Source organism: Buteo buteo, chromosome 31, assembly GCF_964188355.1.
Source record: "Buteo buteo chromosome 31, bButBut1.hap1.1, whole genome shotgun sequence".
In the NCBI taxonomy this organism is placed as follows: Eukaryota; Metazoa; Chordata; class Aves; order Accipitriformes; family Accipitridae; genus Buteo; species Buteo buteo.
This window is the reverse complement of record NC_134201.1, coordinates 3,045,826-3,068,099: the sequence shown is the minus strand read 5'-3', so window position 1 is coordinate 3,068,099 and position 22,274 is coordinate 3,045,826. Positions and strand designations below refer to the sequence as shown.

At 63.6% G+C, this 22,274-nt stretch overlaps 2 protein-coding genes across 2 annotated transcripts; one reads left to right on the top strand and one right to left on the bottom strand.

The window, feature by feature from the left end:
* Positions 1-1,492: 1,492 nt before the first annotated feature.
* VKORC1 (vitamin K epoxide reductase complex subunit 1) lies at positions 1,493-5,230 on the bottom strand. Its single transcript, XM_075018906.1, has 3 exons — positions 5,062-5,230; positions 4,178-4,287; positions 1,493-1,806 (listed from the first exon to the last, which is right to left on the bottom strand). The coding sequence occupies exons 1-3, from the start codon at positions 5,208-5,210 to the stop codon at positions 1,601-1,603; spliced, it is 465 nt and encodes a 154-aa protein (XP_074875007.1). The 5' UTR covers positions 5,211-5,230; the 3' UTR covers positions 1,493-1,600.
* Positions 1,704-22,264, top strand: LOC142026053 (serine protease 53-like). The gene is given in 12 exon segments (XM_075018846.1): positions 1,704-1,837; positions 6,880-6,984; positions 7,345-7,377; positions 7,834-8,002; positions 10,308-10,585; positions 12,892-13,058; positions 15,563-15,782; positions 15,909-16,059; positions 16,372-16,604; positions 19,880-20,028; positions 21,822-21,834; positions 21,837-22,264. Coding segments are annotated over 12 exon segments (1,980 nt in total). The 5' UTR covers positions 1,704-1,782; the 3' UTR covers positions 22,244-22,264.
* Positions 22,265-22,274: the final 10 nt, after the last annotated feature.

Below are 22,274 nucleotides of genomic sequence, written 5' to 3'. Positions count from 1 at the left end.
GGCGCACCGCGCATGCGCGGCGCCAAGGGCGGCGCGGCGGGAAATGGTGGGGGGGGTTGGTTCCCCCCGCGCATGCGCGCTGCCCCGTCCCGGCGCCATTTTGTGGGGCGGCGCCATTTTGTGAGGCACGATGGGAAATGGAGTCCGGGGAGGTGACAGGAGATCCTTCCCCTGCCCCGGTGGTGGGTTGGGCGGGGGGGGGGGAATATCCACAGATGCCTGGGTCTATCATAAGGGGGTCCCAGACGCCTGGGTCCATTGGGGTGGGTGGTAAAGGGATCCCCAGTCGCCTGGGTCCCTTTTTAGGGGGGGTCCCAGACACCTGAGTCCCTTCTGGGGGGGGGGTTCCCAGATGCCTGGGTCCCTTCTGGGGGGTCCCAGAGGCCTGGGTCCCCATTGAGGGGGGGTCCTAGACGCCTGGGTCCATTGCAGTGGGTGGTAAAGGGATCCCCAGATGCCTGGGTCCCTTTTTGGGGCAGTTCCCAGACACCTGGGTCCATTCTGGGGGGGGTCCCAGATGCCTGGGTGCCTATTGAGGGGGGTCCCAGAGGCCTGGGTCCCTATAGAAGGGGGGTCCCAGACACCTGGGTCCATTGGGATGGGTGGTAAAGGGATCCCCAGACACTTGGGTCTCTTCTGGGGGGGGGGTTCCCAGATGCCTGGGTCCCTTCTGGGGGGGGTCCCAGAGGTCTGGGTCCCTTTTGGGGGGGTCCCAGACACCTGGGTCCATTGGGGTGGGTGGTAAAGGGATCCCCAGATGCCTGGGTCCCTTTTTGGGGGGGTTCCCAGACACCTGGGTCCATTCTGGGGGGGTCCCAGAGGCCTGGGTCCCTATTGAGGAGGGGGTCCCAGATGCCTGGCTCCATTGGGGTGGGTGGTAATGGGATCCCCAGACACTTGGGTCCCTTTTTGGGGCAGTTCCCAGACACCTGGGTCCATTCTGGGGGGGGTCCCAGATGCCTGGGTGCCTATTGAGGGGGGTCCCAGAGGCCTGGGTCCCTATAGAAGGGGGGGTCCCAGACACCTGGGTTCATTGGGGTGGGTGGTAAAGGGATCCCCAGACACTTGGGTCCCTTTTTTTGGGGGGTTCCCAGACACCTGGGTCCATTCTGGGGGTGGTCCCAGATGCCTGGGTGCCTATTGAGGGGGGTCCCAGAGGCCTGGGTCCCTATAGAAGGGGGGTCCCAGACACCTGGGTCCATTGGGGTGGGTGGTAAAGGGATCCCCAGACACTTGGGTCCCTTTTTTTGGGGGGGTCCCAGACGCCTGGGTTCATTCTGGGGAGGTCCCAGAGGCCTGGGTCCCTATAGAAGGGGGGTCCCAGACACCTGGGTCCCTCGTGAGGGGGTCCCAGAGGCCTGGGTCCCTTTTGGGGGGGGTCCCAGACACCTGAGTCCCTTCTGGGGGGGTCCCAGACACCTGGGTCCCCCCCTAATTTGGGGGAAATACAGGAAGAAAGGGAAAACACCACAGACGCCGCCACACACCCAGCCACCGGGGAGCCTCGCTCACGACTGCCATGTTTTTTGGGGGATGGAACGGACACCCCGATCGTAGGGGCGTCCCCGTCCCCCTCGCCCGCCATTTTTTTGGGTGCGTTTCAGGCGGTTTTGAGGCGGGGGAGCCGTCGCCAGCGGCGCCAGTTGAGGGCGAGGAGGAAGGCGTTGAGGACGTAGGTGGTGATGCAGACGAGGCAGAAATCCCGCAGGCCGAAGGCCAGCACCCCCGCCAGCCACAGCGACGCCATCGCCGACGCCACCGACGTCCCCAGCAGCGTCGCTGATGCCACCCGGCCCGGCACTGCGCCTGCGAGGGTTCGTGACGGGGGGGGTCCCCGGTGAGTCCCCGATGTCCCCGCCACACACCCAGTGTCCCCAATGTGTCCCCAGTGTCCCCGCAGCATCCCCAGTGTCCCCAATGTGTCCTCAGTATGTCCAAAGTGTCCCCACTGCCTCCCCAGTGTCCCCAATGTGTCCCCACCATGTCCCCAGTGTCCCCACTGCCTCCCCAGTGTCCCCAATGTGTCCACACCACGTCCCCAGTGTCCCCACCATGTCCCCAGTATCTCCAATGTGTCCCCACCATGTCCCCAGTGTCCCCAATGTGTCCCCACCACGTCCCCACTGTCCCCACTGCATCCCCAATATCTCCAGTGTGTCCCCACCGTGTCCCCGCTGCATCCCCACTGTGTCCCCACCACGTCACCAGTGTCCCCACGGCGTCCACAGTGTCCCCAATGTGTCCCCACTGCATCCCCAGTGTCCCCACTGTGTCCCCAATGTGTCCACGCCACGTCACCAGCGTCCCCACTGCGTCCCCACCATGTCCCCAGTGTCCCCACGGCGTCCCCAGTGTCCCCAATGTGTCCACACCACGTCCCCAATGTGTCCTCAGTATCTCCAAAGTGTCCCCACTGCGTCCCCACCGCGTCCCCAGTGTTCCCACTGTGTCCCCAGTATCTCCAATGTGTCCCCACTGCCTCCCCAGTGTCCCCAATGTGTCCCCACCACGTCCCCAGTGTCCCCACTGCCTCCCCACTGCGTCCCCAATATCTCCAGTGTGTCCCCACCATGTCCCCACTGCATCCCCGCTGTCCCCACCATGTCCCCAGTGCCCCCACCGTGTCCCCAATGTGTCCCCACCACGTCCCCAGTGTCCCCGCTGCGTCCCCACTGTGTCCCCACCGCATCCCCAGTGTCCCCAATGTGTCCACACCACGTCCCCAGTGCCCCCACCGTGTCCCCAATGTGTCCCCACCATGTCCCCAGTGTCCCCGCTGCGTCCCCACTGTGTCTCCAGTGTCCCCACCGCATCCCCAGTGTCCCCAATGTGTCCCCAATATGTCCACACCATGTCACCAGTGTCCCCACTGCATCCCCACTGCATCCCCAGTGTCCCCAACGTGTCCCCACCCCGTCCCCAGTGTCCCCACCCCATCCCAACCACATCCCCAGCGCCCCCTCACCTCCCCACCACACTCCCAGTCTCCCCAGTACCCCTCCCCTCACCTCCCAGTACCCCCCCAATCCCCTCCCAATACCCCCCAATCCTCCCAGTACCCCCCCAATCCTCCCAGTACCCCTCCCCTCACCTCCCAGTACCCCCCCAATCCTCCCAGTACCCTCCCAATCCCCTCCCAGTACCCCCCCAATCCTCCCAGTACCCCTCCCCTCACCTCCCAGTACCCCCCCAATCCTCCCAGTACCCTCCCAATCCTCACAGTACCCCCCCAAACCTTCCAGTACCCCCTCCCCTCACCTCCCAGTATCCCCCCCAATCCTCCCAGTACCCCTCCCTTGCCCCCCAGTACCCCCCCAATCCTCCCAGTATCCCCCCCAATCCTCCCAGTACCACCCCCAATCCTCCCAGTACCCCTCCCCTCACCTCCCAGTACCCCCCCCAATCCTCCCAGTACCCCCCCCAATCCCCTCCCAATACCCCCCAATCCTCCCAGTACCCCCCCCAATCTCCCCAGTACCCCCTCCCCTCACCTCCCAGTACCCCCCCAATCCTCCCAGTACCCCCCCAATCCTCCCAATACCCCTCCCTCTATTCCCAGTACCCCCCCCAATCCTCCCAGCACCCCTCCCCTCACCTCCCAGTAACTCCCCAATCCTCCCAGTACCCCTCCCTTGCCCCCCAGTACCCCCCCAATCCTCCCAGTATCCCCCCCAATCCTCCCAGTACCCCTCCCTTGCCCCCCAGTACCCCCCCAATCCTCCCAGTACCCCCCCAATCCTCCCAGTACCCCCTCCCTTCACCTCCCAGTACCCCCCCAATCCTCCCAATACCCCTCCCTCTCCTCCCAGTACCCCCCCAATCCCCCCAGTACCCCTCCCTTCACCTCCCAGTACCCCCTCCTCTCTCCTCCCAGTACCCCCCCAATCCTCCCAGTACCCCTCCCTTGCCCCCCAATACCCCCCCAATCCTCCCAGTACCCCCTCCCCTCACCTCCCAGTACCCCCCCATCCTCCCAGTACCCCTTCCTTGCCCCCCAGTACCCCCCCAATCCTCCCAGTACCCCCCAATCCCCTCCCAATACCCCCCAATCCTCCCAGTACCCCCCCAATCCCCTCCCAATACCCCCCAATCCTCCCAGTACCCCCCCAATCCCCTCCCAATACCCCCCAATCCTCCCAGTACCCCCCCAACCCCCCCAGTACCCCCCCCCGCCTACCCAGCAGCCCTTGCAGCAGGTAGAAGACCACCCCGATGGCCCCGTTGGGGACGTTGGCCGCGCTGTCCCGGCCCGCCACCACCTCCACCAGCCCCAGGCCCCGCCCCCACCTGCCGGGAGAGGCGGGGCCACGCTTAGACACGCCCCCCTCCCGCCCCGCCCACAAAACGGTGCCCCGCCCCTCGCAGCACGCCCCGCCCCCAAACCCCGCCTTTCCCTCCCCCTTGTTAGGCTCCCTCCCCGCCCCTTCTCTCCCAAGCCCCGCCCCTCCCCTCCCAGCCCCGCCCCTCCCCTCCCAGCCCCGCCCCTCCCCTCCCGCCCCCGCCATTGGCCGCCGCAAGCAACCCCGCCCCCCGCCGCGTGGCGGCCTGTGTTTACCCGCGCGCCGTTCCCGCCGGCGCCGCCCGGCCCCGCTGCAGCGCAACGCCCCGTTGCAAACCGATACAAATTCCCCGTTGCAACGCGATTCCTTCCCCGTTGCAACGCGATTCCTTGTTGCAACGCGAATCCCCCGCTGCAGCGCAACTCCCCGTTGCAATGCAATTCCTTCCCCGTTGCAACGCGATTCCTTGTTGCAACGCGAATCCCCCGCTGCAGCGCAACTCCCCGTTGCAATGCAATTCCTTCCCCGTTGCAATGCAATTCCTTCCCCGTTGCAACGCGATTCCTTGTTGCAACGCGACTCCCCGTTGCAACGCAATGCAATTCCCATTGGCAACGCGATTCCTTGTTGCAACGCGATTCCTTGTCGCAACGCGGTTCCTTGCCGCAATGCAATTCCCCGTCGCAATGCAATTCCCTACCGCGTATCCCCCGGTACCCTCCCCCTTCTCCCGGTACACCCCACCCCCCCTTTTCCCAATTTTCCCGATCTTCTCCGTTACCGGGAAGCGAATACCCGGGTACAAGACACGGCGGGTCCCAGGTCACAGGCGGCTCGGTAGGAAGGGTCGCGGGCGCGCGCCCGCTCCACGTGCAAGGAGTAGAGCGAGAGCGCCGCGCCCGCCAGGCACAGCGCGGCTCGCGCCGCCATCGCCGCCCCCGCCCCTCCCTTCCCATTGGCCGACGCTTGAGCCCCGCCCCGCCCCTCCTCCTCCGCTGCGCGCCCGCCGATTGGCTACCGCTCGCCCACCGCTTCCCCCCTCCCCCCAGCCATCCCTCCGGTCGCTAATTGGCCGGCGTAGTCAGGCCACCCGCGTTCTGATTGGGTCTCCGCCTTTCCGGAAGCGGCCGCGGGGGTTGCTGGGGGATGTAGTCTATGTTGAAGCACGGGGGGGGGCCGGACTGTCCTTCACACGCCCCCCCCTATTTAAAAAAAAAAAAAAAAAAAAAAAGGGGGAGACCCGGGCGGGGTTAAAACCGGCTGCCGGAGCGGGGGTGGAGCAGAGGCGGCGGTGGACACGGACACACACGGACACACAACTCCCCCCCCCCCTCCCACGGAACCCCAAGGGACCCACAGGTACACACCTCCCCCCCCCCCCGGATCCCCACAGACCCATAGGGACCCCTCCAGACACCCACAGACCCATAGGGACCCCCCCACGGACCCATAGGGATACCCAGAGACCCACGGGGACCCCCCCACGGACACACAGGGACACCCAGAGACCCACAGGGAGCCCCCCCACAGACCCACAGGGACCCCCCCAGACACCCACGGACACACAAGGACACCCACGGACCCACAGGGACACCCAGACACCCAAAGGGACCCCCCCCACAGACACCCACGGACCCACAGGGACACCCAGAGACCCAAAGGGACCCCCCCCAGACACCCACAGACCCACAGGGACCCCCCCCACGGACACTCACGGACACACAGGGACCCCCACAGACCCACAGGGACCCCCCCAGACACTCCCAGACATATAGGGACACCCAGAGACCCACAGGGACCCCCCCACACAGACCCACAGGGACTCCCCCAGACACCCATGGACACACAAGGACACCCACAGGGACCCCCCCCACAGACACTCACGGACACAGAGGGACACCCACAGACCCACAGGGACCCCCCCCACGGACACTCACGGACACACAGGGACCCCCCCAGACACCCACGGACCCACAGGGACACCCACAGACCCACAGGGACCCCCCCCCCAGACCCCACAGACACATAGGGACACCCAGAGACCCACAGGGACCCCCCCACAGACACCCACGGACACACAGGGACACCCACAGACCCACAGGGACCCCCCCACAGACACCCACGGACACACAGGGACACACACAGACCCACAGGGACCCTCCCCACGGACACTCACGGACACACAGGGACGCCCACAGACCCATAGGGACCCCCCCAGACACCCACAGACCCACAGGGACCCCCCCACAGACACTCATGGACACACAGGGACACCCCCAGACCCACAGGGACCCCCCCAGACCCACAGGGAACCCCCCACAGACACCCACGGACACACAGGGACCCCCCCCAGACACCCACAGACTCACAGGGACCCCCCACAGACCCCCACAGACCCACAGGGCTCCCCCGCAGACCCACAGGAACCCCCCCCAGCCCCACAGGCCCCCCCCCCCGGACCCACAGACGCCCCCACTCACCTCCACAGACCCACTGGGACCGCCCACAGAACCTCCTGGAAGCCCCCAGACACCCCCAGACCCCCACTGACCCCCACAGACCCACAGGAACATCCCCCCTCCCTTCCATGAACCCACAGGGACCCTCAGGGACCCCCCCCACGGGTCCACCATGGCCCGACACGCCCGGACACGCCCGGACACGCCCAGACACGCCGCTGCCCTCCTGCTCCTTCTCCTGGCCCGTGAGTTTTGGGGGACGGGGACACGGGAAACATTAGGGGGGGGGGCTCAGGTACCCCCTGAAGGGGGGCGGGGGGGGGAACGACACCCAGGAATCCGATGGTGGGACCCAGGCGTCCCCCTGCCCCGGGGGGGGGGACACACGGACACAGACACCCACACATCCGGACAGGACACCCCACTCGACCGGTCCTACCGGACAGGTCGAGGTCACAATCCCCAAAATTGGATCCGGATGTCTGGGTTCCCCCCCCGGAGGCAAAAGGTGGGGCTCGGGGGGGGGGTGCCCAGATGTTTGGATCCCTCGTGGTGGTGGTGGGGGGGGTGTCCCATCCTCTAACCCCCCCACTTTCCCCCCACAGACGCTGAAATTTTAACCGGGGACACCCCCGCAGGTAAGATATATATATGCAAATAAGCCTGCATATTCATAAGCAACCCCTCCAGCCCTATTGCCTGCCTGAAAGAGCCCCCCCCCCTCATTTCCAGCAGTTACCCAGGCATCTGGGGTGCCCCCCCCCCCCCAGGGCACCCAGTTATCTGGGCGGCATCTTGGGTGGGGATGGGGAACCCATTGCATTCGAGGGGTGTGTGTGTGGGGGGGAACCCACCAGTATCCGGGGTGGGGGGAACCAGGCATCCGGCCCCGTTTCCCACTTCCCCCCCAAAAAACGCTGTCGCAACACTTTCCCGCACGCTGTCGCAACAACCCCCCCCCCCCCCACGCCCCGCGATGGTTGAAATCAGGGAGGGTGGGGGTGTACGATGGACCCAGGCGGCTGGGTGCCCCCCCCGACAACCGCCGGGGGACACCCGGACATTTGGGGTTTTGACCGGGGTCCTGGGCGCAGAACCCGAATGCGGACGTCAGCGGGAGCTGGGTCGCGTGGTGGGGGGCACGGCCGCCCGCCCCGGAGAGTGGCCTTGGCAGGTCAGCCTCCAGCTGCGCGGCGAGCACTTCTGCGGGGGAACCCTCGTCACCCCACAGTGGGTCCTCTCAGCTGCCCACTGCTTCCAGGGGTGAGTCTTGGGGGGCTGGGGGAGGGGGGTTTAGGGGGTGCTGACCCCCGGGGGAAGGGTGGTTCTGGAGTGGGGACACCCACACACACATCCTCTTGGGGCACCCGGAAATCCACTGGGCTGCCCAGTGCTCCTTTGGGACCTCTAGACCCCCACTGGGCCACCTAGATCCTCACCAGGGCTCTCAGAACCCCCTTGGGCCACCTAGTTCCTCTTTGGGCCACCTAGACCCCCACTGGGCCACCTAGTTCCTCACTGGGCCACCTAGACCCCCACTGGGCCACCTAGTTCCTCACCAGGGCTCTCAGAACCCCCTTGGGCCACCTAGTTCCTCTTTGGGCCACCTAGACCCCCACTGGGCCACCTAGTTCCTCACTGGGCCACCTAGACCCCCACTGGGCCACCTAGTTCCTCACCAGGGCTCTCAGAACCCCCTTGGGCCACCTAGTTCCTCTTTGGGCCACCTAGACCCCCACTGGGCCACCTAGTTCCTCACTGGGCCACCTAGACCCCCACTGGGCCACCTAGATCCTCACCAGGGCTCTCAGAACCCCCTTGGGCCACCTAGTTCCTCTTTGGGCCACCTAGACCCCCACTGGGCCACCTAGTTCCTCATTGGGCCACCTAGACCCCCACTGGGCCACCTAGATCTTCACCAGGGCTCTCAGAACCCCCTTGGGCCACCTAGTTCCTCTTTGGGCCACCTAGACCCCCACTGGGCCACCTAGTTCCTCACTGGGCCACCTAGACCCCCACTGGGCCACCTAGATCTTCACCAGGGCTCTCAGAACCCCCTTGGGCCACCTAGTTCCTCTTTGGGCCACCTAGACCCCCACTGGGCCACCTAGTTCCTCACTGGGCCACCTAGACCCCCACTGGGCCACCTAGATCCTCACCAGGGCTCTCGGAACCCCCTTGGGCCACCTAGTTCCTCACTGGGCCACCTAGGCCCCCACTGGGCCACCTAGATCCTCACCAGGGCTCTCAGAACCCCCTTGGGCCACCTAGTTCCTCTTTGGGCCACCTAGACCCCCACTGGGCCACCTAGTTCCTCATTGGGCCACCTAGACCCCCACTGGGCCACCTAGATCTTCACCAGGGCTCTCAGAACCCCCTTGGGCCACCTAGTTCCTCATTGGGCCACCTAGACCCCCACTGGGCCACCTAGTTCCTCATTGGGCCACCTAGACCCCCACTGGGCCACCTAGATCCTCACCAGGGCTCTCAGAACCCCCTTGGGCCACCTAGTTCCTCACTGGACTACCCAGAACCCCACTGGGCCATCTAGATCCTCACCAGGGCTCTCAGAACCCCCTTGGGCCACCTAGTTACTCATTAGACTACCTAGACCCCTATTGGGCCACCTAGATCCTCGGTGGGCCACCTAGAACCCTATTGGGCCAGCTAGATCGCCACAGCACCACCTAGATCCTCTTTGGGGCACCCAGAACCTGGTTGGAGCACCCTTGGCCGGGGTGGGGGCACCCATGACCCGTTGGGACACCCAGATCCCCTTGGAGCACCTAGAACCTGGTTAGAACACCCAAGACCATGGTTGGGGTGGGGTCGGGACACCTAAGACTGGGCTTGGGGCACCTCAAACCTGGTTGGACCACCTCGACTGGGGTTGGGTCACCCTTGGCCAGGGTGGGGGCACCCATTGGGACACCCAGATCCCATTGCAGCACCTAGAACCTGGTTGCAGCACCCAAGACCATGGCTGGGGTGGGGTCGGGACACCTAAGACTGGGCTTGGGGCACCTAGAACCTGGTTGGACCACCTCAACTGGAGTTGGGGCACCTGTGGCCGGGGTGGGGGCACCCATTGGGACACCCAGATCCCCTTGGAGCACCTAGAACCTGGTTGCAGCACCCAAGACCATGGCTGGGGTGGGGTCGGGACACCTAAGACTGGGCTTGGGGCACCTAGAACCTGGTAGGACCACCTCCACTGGGGTTGGGGCACCGGCCATTGGGACACCCAGATCCCATTGCAGCACCTAGAACCTGGTTGCAGCACCCAAGGCCATGGTTGGGCTGGGGTCGGGACACCTAAGACTGGGGTTGGGGCACCTAGAGCCGGGGTGGGGGCACCCATTGGGACACCCAGATCCCCTTGGAGCACCTAGAACCTGGTTAGAACACCCAAGACCATGGTTGGGGTGGGGTCAGGACACGTAAGACTGGGCTTGGGGCATCTAGAACCTGGTTGGACCACCTCCACTGGGGTTGGGGCACCCGTGGCTGGGCTTGGGCACCCAGAAGGGATGGGGTGACAGCGGTGGACCCCCCCCCCCGCCCCCAGGCCCAACGGAAGCCGGGCGGAGCCCAGAGAATGGCGGGCAGTGGTGGGCCGGCTCCGGCTGCAGGAGACAGGAGGCCAGGAGAGGACGGTGGTGGAAGTGGTGGTCCACGAAGGCTACCGACGGGTGGAGGGAGGCCATGACCTGGCGTTGGCCCGCCTGGAGTCCCCCGTCACCCTCGGAACCCGCGTGGGGACCATCTGCCTGCCCCAGGCCAACCACCCCTTCGCCTTCGGCACCCCGTGTTGGATCACCGGATGGGGCCACGTGGCCGAGAACGGTGAGTTCCGGGGTTGGGGTCCCACGGAGGTGGGTCTCCATGGGTGGGTTGTCATCATCTGGGGCGCTGCGGAGGTGGGTCTCCACGCTGGTGGGTCTCTGTAGGGTGGTTCTTGGTCATCGGGGTCCCCCAGAGAGGTGGGTCCTCGTGGTGGTGGGTCCTCAACGTCGGGGTCCCCACGGTGGTGGGTCTTCATGGGGTGGGTCCTCAACATCTGGGTCCCCACGGTGGTGGGTCTCCATAACCTGTGTCCCCATGGTGGTGGGTTTCCATGGTGGTGGCTCTCCCATCACCTGTGTCCCCATGGTGGTGGGTTTCCATGGTGGTGGGTCTCCATAACCCATGTCCCCATAGTGGTGGCTCCCCATGGTGGTGGCTCTCCATAACCTGTGTCCCCTTGTTGGTGGCTCACCGTGGTGGTGGCTCTCCATCACCTGTGTCCCCTTGGTGGTGGGTTTCCATGGTGGTGGCTCTCCATCCCCCGTGTCCCCATGGTGGTGGCTCCCCATGCTGGTGGTTCCCCATGGTGGTGGTTCTTCATCACCCGTGTCCCCATGCTGGTGGCTCCCCATGCTGGTGGCTCTCCATAACCCGTGTCCCCATGGTGGTGGCTCACCGTGGTGGTGGCTCTCCATCCCTTATTTCCCCATGGTGGTGGCTCTCCATCACCTGTGTCCCCATGGTGGTGGGTTTCCATGGTGGTGGCTCTCCATCACCTGTGTCCCCATGATGGTGGCTCACCGTGGTGGTGGTTCTCCATCCCTTATTTCCCCATGGTGGTGGCTCTCCATCCCCCGTGTCCCCATGGTGGTGGCTCTCCATGGTGGTGGTTCCCCATGGTGGTGGTTCTTCATCACCCATGTCCCCATGCTGGTGGCTCCCCATGCTGGTGGCTCTCCATAACCCATGTCCCCATGGTGGTGGCTCACCGTGGTGGTGGCTCTCCATCCCTTATTTCCCCGTGGTGGTGGCTCTCCATCACCCGTGTCCCCATGGTAGTGGGTTTCCCTGGTGGTGGCTCTCCATCCCCTGTGTCCCCATGGTGGTGGCTCCCCATGGTGGTGGTTCCCCATGGTGGTGGCTCTCCATCACCTGTGTCCCCATGATGGTGGCTCACCGTGGTGGTGGTTCTCCATCCCTTATTTCCCCATGGTGGTGGCTCTCCATCACCCGTGTCCCCATGGTGGTGGCTCTCCATGGTGGTGGTTCCCCATGGTGGTGGTTCTTCATCACCCATGTCCCCATGCTGGTGGCTCCCCATGCTGGTGGCTCTCCATCCCCTGTGTCCCCATGGTGGTGGCTCACCGTGGTGGTGGCTCTCCATCCCTTATTTCCCCATGGTGGTGGCTCTCCATCACCTGTGTCCCCATGGTGGTGGGTTTCCATGGTGGTGGCTCTCCATCACCTGTGTCCCCATGATGGTGGCTCACCGTGGTGGTGGTTCTCCATCCCTTATTTCCCCATGGTGGTGGCTCTCCATCCCCCGTGTCCCCATGGTGGTGGTTCCCCATGGTGGTGGTTCCCCATGGTGGTGGTTCTTCATCACCCGTGTCCCCATGGTGGTGGCTCCCCATGCTGGTGGCTCTCCATAACCCATGTCCCCATGGTGGTGGCTCACCGTGGTGGTGGCTCTCCATCCCTTATTTCCCCATGGTGGTGGCTCTCCATCACCCGTGTCCCCATGGTAGTGGGTTTCCCTGGTGGTGGCTCTCCATCCCCTGTGTCCCCATGGTGGTGGCTCCCCATGGTGGTGGTTCCCCATGGTGGTGGCTCTCCATAACCCGTGTCCCCATGGTGGTGGCTCACCGTGGTGGTGGCTCTCCATCCCTTATTTCCCCATGGTGGTGGCTCTCCATCACCTGTGTCCCCATGATGGTGGCTCACCGTGGTGGTGGTTCTCCATCCCTTATTTCCCCATGCTGGTGGCTCTCCATAACCCATGTCCCCATGGTGGTGGCTCACCGTGGTGGTGGCTCTCCATCCCTTATTTCCCCGTGGTGGTGGCTCTCCATCACCTGTGTCCCCATGGTGGTGGCTCCCCATGCTGGTGGCTCTCCATCCCTTATTTCCCCATGGTGGTGGCTCTCCATCACCCGTGTCCCCATGGTGGTGGTTCCCCATGGTGGTGGCTCTCCATAACCCGTGTCCCCATGGTGGTGGCTCACCGTGGTGGTGGCTCTCCATCCCTTATTTCCCCATGGTGGTGGCTCTCCATCACCTGTGTCCCCATGGTGGTGGCTCTCCATCACCCACGTCCCCATGCTGGTGGCTCCCCATAACGATGTCCCCCCCGCCGGGCTCGGCAGTGTCCCTGCCGGCAGGTTCTCCCCTCCAGAAGGTGGCCTTGGACCTGCTGAGCCGCGAGACCTGCAACTGCCTCTACTCCAACCTCCGGCACCGCGAGCTGGCACGACCGGCACGGCGCGGCATGGTCTGCGCCGGTGGGCAGGAGGGCGGCCGCGGCGCCTGTCAGGTACGGGGGGGTGGCAGGGACCTATAGGGAGCTATAGGGGCCATATATGGGGCTGTAGGGGGGGCTATAGGGGGAATATCGAGGGTTTTAGGGGGGCTATAGAGGCTACAGAGGCTCTAGGGGGGGCTATAGGGGGGATATATGAGGCTATAGGGGGTTTGGGGGGGCTATAGGGGTCTATAGGAGCCTACAGAGGGGCTACAGAGAGCTATAGTGGGAATATATGGGGCTGTAGGGGGGCTATAGGGGCAATATCGAGGGGTTTAGGGGGGCTATAGAGGCGACAGAGGCTCTAGGGGGGGCTATGGGGGGATATATGAGGCTATAGGGGGCTTTGGGAGGCTATAGGGGGTGTATAGGGGTCTGTGGGGGCCTTTAGAGGGTCTGGGGGGGCTATAGGGGGAATATATGGGGCCACAGGAGGAAGAGAGGGGGCTTTGGGGGGCTATAGGGGGTGTATAGGGGTCTGTGGGGGCCTTTAGAGGGTCTGGGGGGGCTATGGGGGGAATATATGGGGCCATAGGGGGCTACAGAAGGAATAGAGGGGACCATAGGGGGGGCTATAGGGGGAATATCGAGGGGTTTAGGGGGGCTGTAGAGGCTACAGAGGCTCTATGGGGGGCTATAGGGGGGATATATGAGGCTATAGGGGGGTTTGGGGGGGCTATAGGGGTCTATAGGAGCCTACAGAGGGGCTACAGAGAGCTATAGTGGGAATATATGGGGCTGCAGGGGGGCTACAGGACCCATAGACAGTTATAGGGGGTCTGTAGAGGGGGCTTGGGGGGCTATAGTGGAAATATACGGAGCTGTCAGGGGTCTATGGGGGATCTATGGGGTCTGTAGGGGCCTTTAGAGGGTCTGGGGGGGCTATAGGGGGAATATATGGGGCTACAGGAGGAATAGAGGGGGCTTTGGGGGGGCTATGGGGCGTGTATAGGGGTCCATAGGGGCCTTTAGAGGGTCTGGGGGGGCTATAGGGGGAATATATGGGGCCACAGGAGGAAGAGAGGGGGCTTTGGGGGGCTATAGGGGGTGTATAGGGGTCTGTGGGGGCCTTTAGAGGGTCTGGGGGGGCTATGGGGGGAATATATGGGGCCATAGGGGGCTACAGAAGGAATAGAGGGGACCATAGGGGGGGCTATAGGGGGAATATCGAGGGGTTTAGGGGGGCTATAGAGGCTACAGAGGCTCTATGGGGGGCTATAGGGGGGATATATGAGGCTATAGGGGGGGTTGGGGGGGCTATAGGGGTCTACAGGAGCCTACAGAGGGGCTATAGAGAGCTATAGCGGGAATATATGGGGCTGCAGGGGGGCTACAGGACCCATAGACAGTTATAGGGGGTCTGTAGAGGGGGCTTGGGGGGCTATAGTGGAAATATACGGAGCTGTCAGGGGTCTATGGGGGATCTATGGGGGCTACAGGGGCCTTTAGAGGGTCTGGGGGGGCTATAGGGGGAATATATGGGGCTACAGGAGGAATAGAGGGGGCTTTGGGGGGGCTATAGGGAGTGTATAGGGGTCTGTGGGGGCCTTTAGAGGGTCTGGGGGGGCTATGGGGGGAATATATGGGGCCACAGGGGGCTACAGGAGGAAGAGAGGGGGCTTTGGGGGGCTATAGGTGGTGTATAGGGGTCTGTGGGGGCCTTTAGAGGGTCTGGGGGTGCTATAGGGGGAATATATGGGGCTGTAGGGGGGGCTATAGGGGCAATATCGAGGGGTTTAGGGGGGCTATAGAGGCGACAGAGGCTCTAGGGGGGGCTATGGGGGGATATATGAGGCTATAGGGGGCTTTGGGAGGCTATAGGGGGTGTATAGGGGTCTGTGGGGGCCTTTAGAGGGTCTGGGGGGGCTATAGGGGGAATATATGGGGCTACAGGAGGAATAGAGGGGGCTTTGGGGGGGCTATAGGGGGTGTATAGGGGTCTGTGGGGGCCTTTAGAGGGTCTGGGGGGGCTATAGGGGGAATATATGGGGCTGTAGGGGGGGCTATAGGGGGAATATATGGGGCTACAGGAGGAATAGAGGGGGCTTTGGGGGGGCTATAGGGGGTGTATAGGGGTCTGTGGGGGCCTTTAGAGGGTCTGGGGGTGCTATAGGGGGAATATATGGGGCTGTAGGGGGGCTATAGGGGCAATATCGAGGGGTTTAGGGGGGCTATAGAGGCGACAGAGGCTCTAGGGGGGGCTATGGGGGGATATATGAGGCTATAGGGGGCTTTGGGAGGCTATAGGGGGTGTATAGGGGTCTGTGGGGGCCTTTAGAGGGTCTGGGGGGGCTATAGGGGGAATATATGGGGCCACAGGAGGAATAGAGGGGGCTTTGGGGGGCTATAGGGGGTGTATAGGGGTCTGTGGGGGCCTTTAGAGGGTCTGGGGGGGCTATGGGGGGAATATATGGGGCCATAGGGGCTACAGGAGGAAGAGAGGGGGCTTTGGGGGGCTCTAGGGGGTGTATAGGGCCCCCCCAGGCTCTTCACTGACCCCCTGTCCCCCCCCCCAGGCGGACTCGGGGGGCCCGCTGGCCTGCGGGGGTCCCGGGGGGCAATGGGTGCAGGCCGGGGTGCTGAGCTTCGCCGTGGGTTGCGCCCGCCCCAACGGGCCGGTGTTGGCCACGGGGCTGGTGGCCCACGCCGGCTGGCTGAAGCGACGTCTCCCCCCCACCGTTTTCGCCCCCCCGGCACCCCCCCCACCTCCCGGTTTGGAAGACGGCAAGTGCCTGGGTGAGCAATTTGAGGGGGGGGGGGGGAGCGTGGGTGGGGGGAACCCCAGCATTTGGGGGGGTGGGGGCGTGGGGGGGGACCCCCAGGAATCCGCGTTAACCCCCTTTACCCCCCCCCCTTACCCAGGCTGCGGGATGCAGGGGGGTCCGCGACTGGACACCCCCCCCGGCCCTTCCTGGCCCTGGGCCGTTAGCCTGCGGCTACGGGGGGAGCACCGCTGCGGGGGGGCACTGGTGGCCGAGAGCTGGGTGCTGACGGCTGCCCACTGCTTCATAGGGTGAGTGAGGGACCCCCCACCCCAAATAACCCCCCCCCCCCCAATATCCCATAGCATCCCCCAGGACCTGGGTATCCACGACTGGGGGGGGTCCCCATCCCATCTGGGGGGGTCTTTGTCCCCGGGGAAGCGACACAGGGAGCCGGGACCCCCAACTAACCCCCCCATAGCATCCCCAAGTTGGGGGGGGGGGGAGATGTTCCCCATTTTATCCAGGGGGTGCATGGGGGGGTCCCAGGGAAGGGACCCAGGTATTGGGGAGGGGGGTGGGGGGGTCCTGCCCGACTGGGGGACGCAAGTATCCGGATGCAGGGAGCAGGCAGCGGAAGCTTGGGAAGCGGTGGCGGCGGGGGACGCGAGACGGAAAGGCGCCCGGTTGCACCTCCACGGAGCCTACGTGGAACCGGGGGGGGGCCGGGACCTGGCCCTGTTGCGGTTGGAGACCCCCCTGCCCCTGGGGCCGAAGCTGCGGCCCCTCTGCCTGCCCTACAGCGAGCATCGACGGCCCCCCGGCACCCGCTGCTGGGCGCTGCTGGCCCCCAACGGTGAGTCCGCTGGACCCCAGGGTTCCGTCCCTGGTGGCCTCATCGTTCCCGGTGTTCCCATCGTCCCTGGTTGTCCCCATCATCCGTGGCATCCCCATTCCCGGTGTTCCCATCGTCCCTGGTGTCCCCATCATCCGTGGCGTCCCCATTCCCGGTGTCCTCACCATCCCTGGTTTCCTCACCATCCCTGTTTTCTCCATCCCTGGTGTCCACCATGTCCTCACCATCCCCAGTGTCTCCGTTCCCGTCATTCCCGGTGTCCTCACCATCCCTGGTGTCCCCATCATCCCTGGTTTTCTCACCATCCCTGTTATCTCCATCCCTGGTGTCCCCATCATCCCTGGTTTCCTCACCATCCCTGTTTTCTCCATCCCTGGTGTCCACCATGTCCTCACCATCCCCAGTGTCTCCGTTCCCGTCATTCCTGGTGTCCTCACCATCCCTGGTTGTCCCCATCATCCGTGGCGTCCCCATTCCCGGTGTCCCCATCATCCCTGGTTTCCTCAGCATCCCTGTTATCTCCATCCTTGGTGTCCACCATGTCCCCATCATCCCTGGCAACCCCATCATTCCCGGTGTCCCCATCATCCCTGGTTGTCCCCATCATCCATGGCATCCCCATTCCCGGTGTCCCCATCGTCCCTGGTGTCCCCATCATCCGTGGCATCCCCATTCCCGGTGTCCCCATCATCCTTGGTTTCCTCACCATCCCTGTTTTCTCCATCCCTGGTGTCCACCATGTCCTCACCATCCCCAGTGTCTCCTTTCCCCATCATTCCTGGTGTCCTCACCATCCCTGATGTCCCCATCCCCTGTCCCCATCATCCCTGGTGTCCCCATCATTCCCCGTTTCCTCGCCATCCCTGTTTTCTCCATCCCTGGTGTCCACCATGTCCTCACCATCCCCAGTGTCTCCGTTCCCGTCATTCCCAGTGTCCTCACCATCCCTGGTGTCCCCATCATCCGTGGTGTCCCCATTCCCGGTGTCCTCACCATCCCTGGTTGTCCCCATCATCCGTGGCGTCCCCATTCCCGGTGTCCCCATCATCCCTGGTTTCCTCAGCATCCCTGTTATCTCCATCTTTGGTGTCCACCATGTCCCCATCATCCCCAGCATCCCCATCATTCCTGGTGTCCCCATCATCCCTGGTTGTCCCCATCATCCGTGGCGTCCCCATTCCCGGTGTCCCCATCATCCTTGGTTTCCTCGCCATCCCTGTTTTCTCCATCCCTGGTGTCCACCATGTCCTCACCATCCCCAGTGTCTCCGTTCCCATCATCCCTGGCATCCCCATCATTCCTGGTGTCCCCACCATCCCTGGTGTCCCCATCATCCGTGGCGTCCCCATTCCCGGTGTCCCCACCGTCCCTGGTGTCCCCATCATCCGTGGTGTCCCCATTCCCAGTGTCCCCATCATCCCTGGTTGTCCCCATCATCCGTGGCATCCCCATTCCCGGTGTCCCCATCATCCTTGGTTTCCTCACCATCCCTGTTTTCTCCATCCCTGCTGTCCACCATGTCCTCACCATCCCCAGTGTCTCCTTTCCCCATCATTCCTGGTGTCCTCACCATCCCTGGTGTCCCCATCCCCTGTCCCCATCATCCCTGGTGTCCCCATCATTCCCCGTTTCCTCGCCATCCCTGTTTTCTCCATCCCTGGTGTCCACCATGTCCTCACCATCCCCAGTGTCTCCGTTCCCGTCATTCCCAGTGTCCTCACCATCCCTGGTGTCCCCATCATCCGTGGCGTCCCCATTCCCGGTGTCCTCACCATCCCTGGTTGTCCCCATCATCCGTGGCGTCCCCATTCCCGGTGTCCCCATCATCCCTGGTTTCCTCAGCACCCCTGTTATCTCCATCCTTGGTGTCCACCATGTCCCCATCATCCCCAGCATCCCCGTCATTCCTGGTGTCCCCATCATCCCTGGTTGTCCCGATCATCCATGGTGTCCCCATTCCCGCTGTCCCCATCGTCCCTGGTGTCCCCATCATCCGTGGCGTCCCCATTCCCGGTGTCCCCATCATCCTTGGTTTCCTCACCATCCCTGTTTTCTCCATCCCTGCTGTCCACCATGTCCTCACCATCCCCAGTGTCTCCTTTCCCCATCATTCCTGGTGTCCTCACCATCCCTGATGTCCCCATCCCCTGTCCCCATCATCCCTGGTGTCCCCATCATTCCCCGTTTCCTCGCCATCCCTGTTTTCTCCATCCCTGGTGTCCACCATGTCCTCACCATCCCCAGTGTCTCCGTTCCCGTCATTCCCAGTGTCCTCACCATCCCTGGTGTCCCCATCATCCGTGGTGTCCCCATTCCCGGTGTCCTCACCATCCCTGGTTGTCCCCATCATCCGTGGCGTCCCCATTCCCGGTGTCCCCATCATCCCTGGTTTCCTCAGCATCCCTGTTATCTCCATCCTTGGTGTCCACCATGTCCCCATCATCCCCGGCATCCTCATCATTCCTGGTGTCCCCATCATCCCTGGTTGTCCCCATCATCCATGGTGTCCCCATTCCCGGTGTCCCCATTGTCCATGGTGTCCCCATCATCCTTGGTTTCCTCACCATACCTGTTTTCTCCATCCCTGGTGTCCACCATGTCCTCACCATCCCCAGTGTCTCCGTTCCCGTCATTCCCGGTGTCCTCACCATCCCTGGTGTCCCCATCATCCCTGGTGTCCTCACCATCCTTGTTTTCTCCATCCCTTGTGTCCATCATGTCCTCACCATCTCTGGTGTCTCCATCCCCAGTGTCCCCATCATCCCTAGTGTCCCATCATCCCTGATGTCCCCATCATTCCTGGTGTCCCCATAATCCCTGGTTTCCTCATCATCCCTGTTATCTCCATCCCCGGTGTCTCTGTCCCCATCATCCCTGGTGTCCCCATCATCCCTGGTTTCCTCAGCACCCCTGTTATCTCCATCCCTGGTGTCCACCATGTCCTCACCATCCCCAGTGTCTCCATCCCCATCATCCCCAGTGTCTCCATCATCCCTGGTGTCCCATCATCCCCGCTGTCCCCATCCCTGGTGTCCCCATCGTCCCCGGTTTCCTCACCATCCCTTTTATCTCCATCCCTGGTGTCCACCATGTCCTCACCATCCCTGGTGTCCAGTGTCCCCATCATCCCTGGTGTCCACATCATTCCTGGTTTCCTCATCATCCCTGTTATCTCCATCCCTGTTATCTCCATCCCTGGTGTCCACCATGTCCCCATCACCCCCACGTCCCCATCATCACCTCCCCAACCCCGCTGTCCCCGTGTCCTCCCTCAGGCTCGTCCATCCCCAAGGAGCTGGTCAACGTGGAGGTGACAATCACCGAGTCCTGCGGGACACGGGGGGACCTCGGGGATGACGAGGGGGTCCTGTCCCCCCCTGACACCTTCTGCATCACCGTCCCCGAGGGCACCAGCGCCTGCCAGGTCAGTGGAGATGACCGGGGGGGTCCCCATGTCCCTCCCAGGGTCCCCACGTCCTTTTTGGGGTCCCCATGTCCCTCCTGACGCCCCTGGGTCCCTTTTTGGGGTGTCTCAGATCCTCTGTTGGGGGCATCTGAGGTACCTTTGGGGGTGTCTGGTGACCTTTTCAAGGGTTTGGAGATTCCTTTGGGGCTTTGGTGGGTCCCTAGGTGTCCCTTCTGGAGGGTTTGGGGGTCCCTAGGTGTCCCTTTTGGAAGTTTTTGGGAGTCCCAGGGGTCCCTAGGTGTACCTTCTTGGGGGTTTGGGGATCCCAGGGGTCCCTTCTGGAGGGTTTGGGGGGTCCCAGGTGTCCCTTCTGGGGGGTTTGGGGGTGCTAGGGGTCTCTAGGTGTCCCTTCTGGGGGTCCCAGGTGTCCCTAGGTGTCCCTTCTGGAGGGTTTGGTGGTCCTTAGGTGTCCCTTTTGGAAGGTTTTGGGGGTCCCAGGGGTCCCTAGGTATCCCTTCTGAGGGGTTTGGGGGTCCCAGGGGTCCCTAGGTATCCCTTTTGGAGGGTTTTGGGGGTTGCAGGTGTCCCTTCTGGGCGGTTTGGGGGTCCCTAGGTGTCCCTTCTGGAGGGTTTGGGGGTCCCAGGGGTCCCTAGGTGTCCCTTCTGGGGGTTTGGGGGTCCCTAGGTGTCCCTTCTGGAGGGTTTGGGGGTCCCAGGGGTCCCTTCTGGAGGGTTTGGGGGTCCCAGGGGTCTCTAGGTGTCCCTTCTGGCGGGTTTGGCGGTCCCAGGGGTCCCTAGGTGTCCCTTTTGGAGGGTTTGGGGGTCCTAGGGGTCTCTTCTGGGGGGTTTGGGGGTGCTAGGGGTCTCTAGGTGTCCCTTCTGGGGGTCCCAGGTGTCCCTAGGTGTCCCTTCTGGAGGGTTTGGTGGTCCTTAGGTGTCCCTTTTGGAAGGTTTTGGGGGTCCCAGGGGTCCCTAGGTATCCCTTCTGAGGGGTTTGGGGGTCCCAGGGGTCCCTAGGTATCCCTTTTGGAGGGTTTTGGGGGTTGCAGGTGTCCCTTCTGGGCAGTTTGGGGGTCCCTAGGTGTCCCTTCTGGAGGGTTTGGGGGTCCCAGGGGTCCCTTCTGGAGGGTTTGGGGGTCCCAGGGGTCCCTAGGTGTCCCTTCTGGCAGGTTTGGCGGTCCCAGGGGTCCCTAGGTGTCCCTTTTGGAGGGTTTGGGGGTCCTAGGGGTCTCTTCTGGGGGGTTTGGGGGTCCCAGGGGTCCCTAGGTGTCCCTTCTGGGTGTTTGGGGGTCCCTAGGTGTCCCTTCTGGCGGGTTTGGCGGTCCCAGGGGTCCCTAGGTGTCCCTTTTGGAGGGTTTGGGGGTCCTAGGGGTCTCTTCTGGGGGGTTTGGGGGTCCCAGGGGTCCCTAGGTGTCCCTTTTGGAGGGTTTGGGGGTCCTAGGGGTCTCTTCTGGGGGGTTTGGGGGTCCCAGGGGTCCCTAGGTGTCCCTTCTGGGGGGTTTTGGGGTGCTAGGGGTCTCTAGGTGTCCCTTCTGGGGGTCCCAGGTGTCCCTTCTGGAGGGTTTGGGGGTCCCAGGGGTCCCTTTTGGAGGGCTTGGGGGTCCCTAGGTGTGCCTTTTGGGGGCTTCGGGGGTCCCAGGGGTCCCTTTTGGAGGGTTTGGGGGTCCCAGGGGTCTCTTCTGGAGGGTTTGGGGGTCCCAGGGTCCCTATTTGTCCCTTCTGGAGAATTTTGGGGTCCCTTTTGGTGGGGCTTTTTTTGGGGTATCCCGGTCGAGTCCCCCAGCACCGGACCGACAAGATTCACCCCGCAGCCGGACGGGGGGTCCGCCCTGGTCTGCGAGGAACGAGGGATCTGGTTCCTGATGGGAACAGCCAGCGTGGGGGGCTGCGCCCAAGGGGGGCCCCCCCTTTTCACCGCCGCCCCCCACTACGAGCGCTGGGTCGCCGGCATCACCCGCGAGGCCTATTTCGCCGAAACCCCCCCGGACCCCCGCGAGGAGGAAGAGGAGGAGGAAGAAGAGACCGCGGAGGTCCCAGGTGCCCGGGAACACCCCAAACCCATGGAGAATCCGGGCGTCACGGGGGACCCCGATACCTGGAGGCTAGCCCAGATCCCCGAGGGTACCGACGCCCGGGGGTACCCCAAATCCACGGAGGACCCCGATATTTGGGAGAGCTCTGGCAAGGCCTGACGCCCGTTTCGGGGTCGGGGGGGGGAGTGACAGAGGAATAAAGCGGTGGTGGTCTGCAGCAACCCCTGTCTC

Coding starts and splice junctions, on each gene's coding strand:
- VKORC1 (XM_075018906.1), bottom strand. CDS start 5,210: ATGGCGGCGCGAGCCGCGCTGTGCCTGGCGGGCGCGGCGCTCTCGCTC. Junction 4,288..5,061: donor ACCCGGGTATTCGCTTCCCG/GTAACGGAGAAG, acceptor CTCTCCCGGCAG/GTGGGGGCGGGGCCTGGGGC. Junction 1,807..4,177: donor CCTGCTGCAAGGGCTGCTGG/GTAGGCGGGGGG, acceptor GAACCCTCGCAG/GCGCAGTGCCGGGCCGGGTG.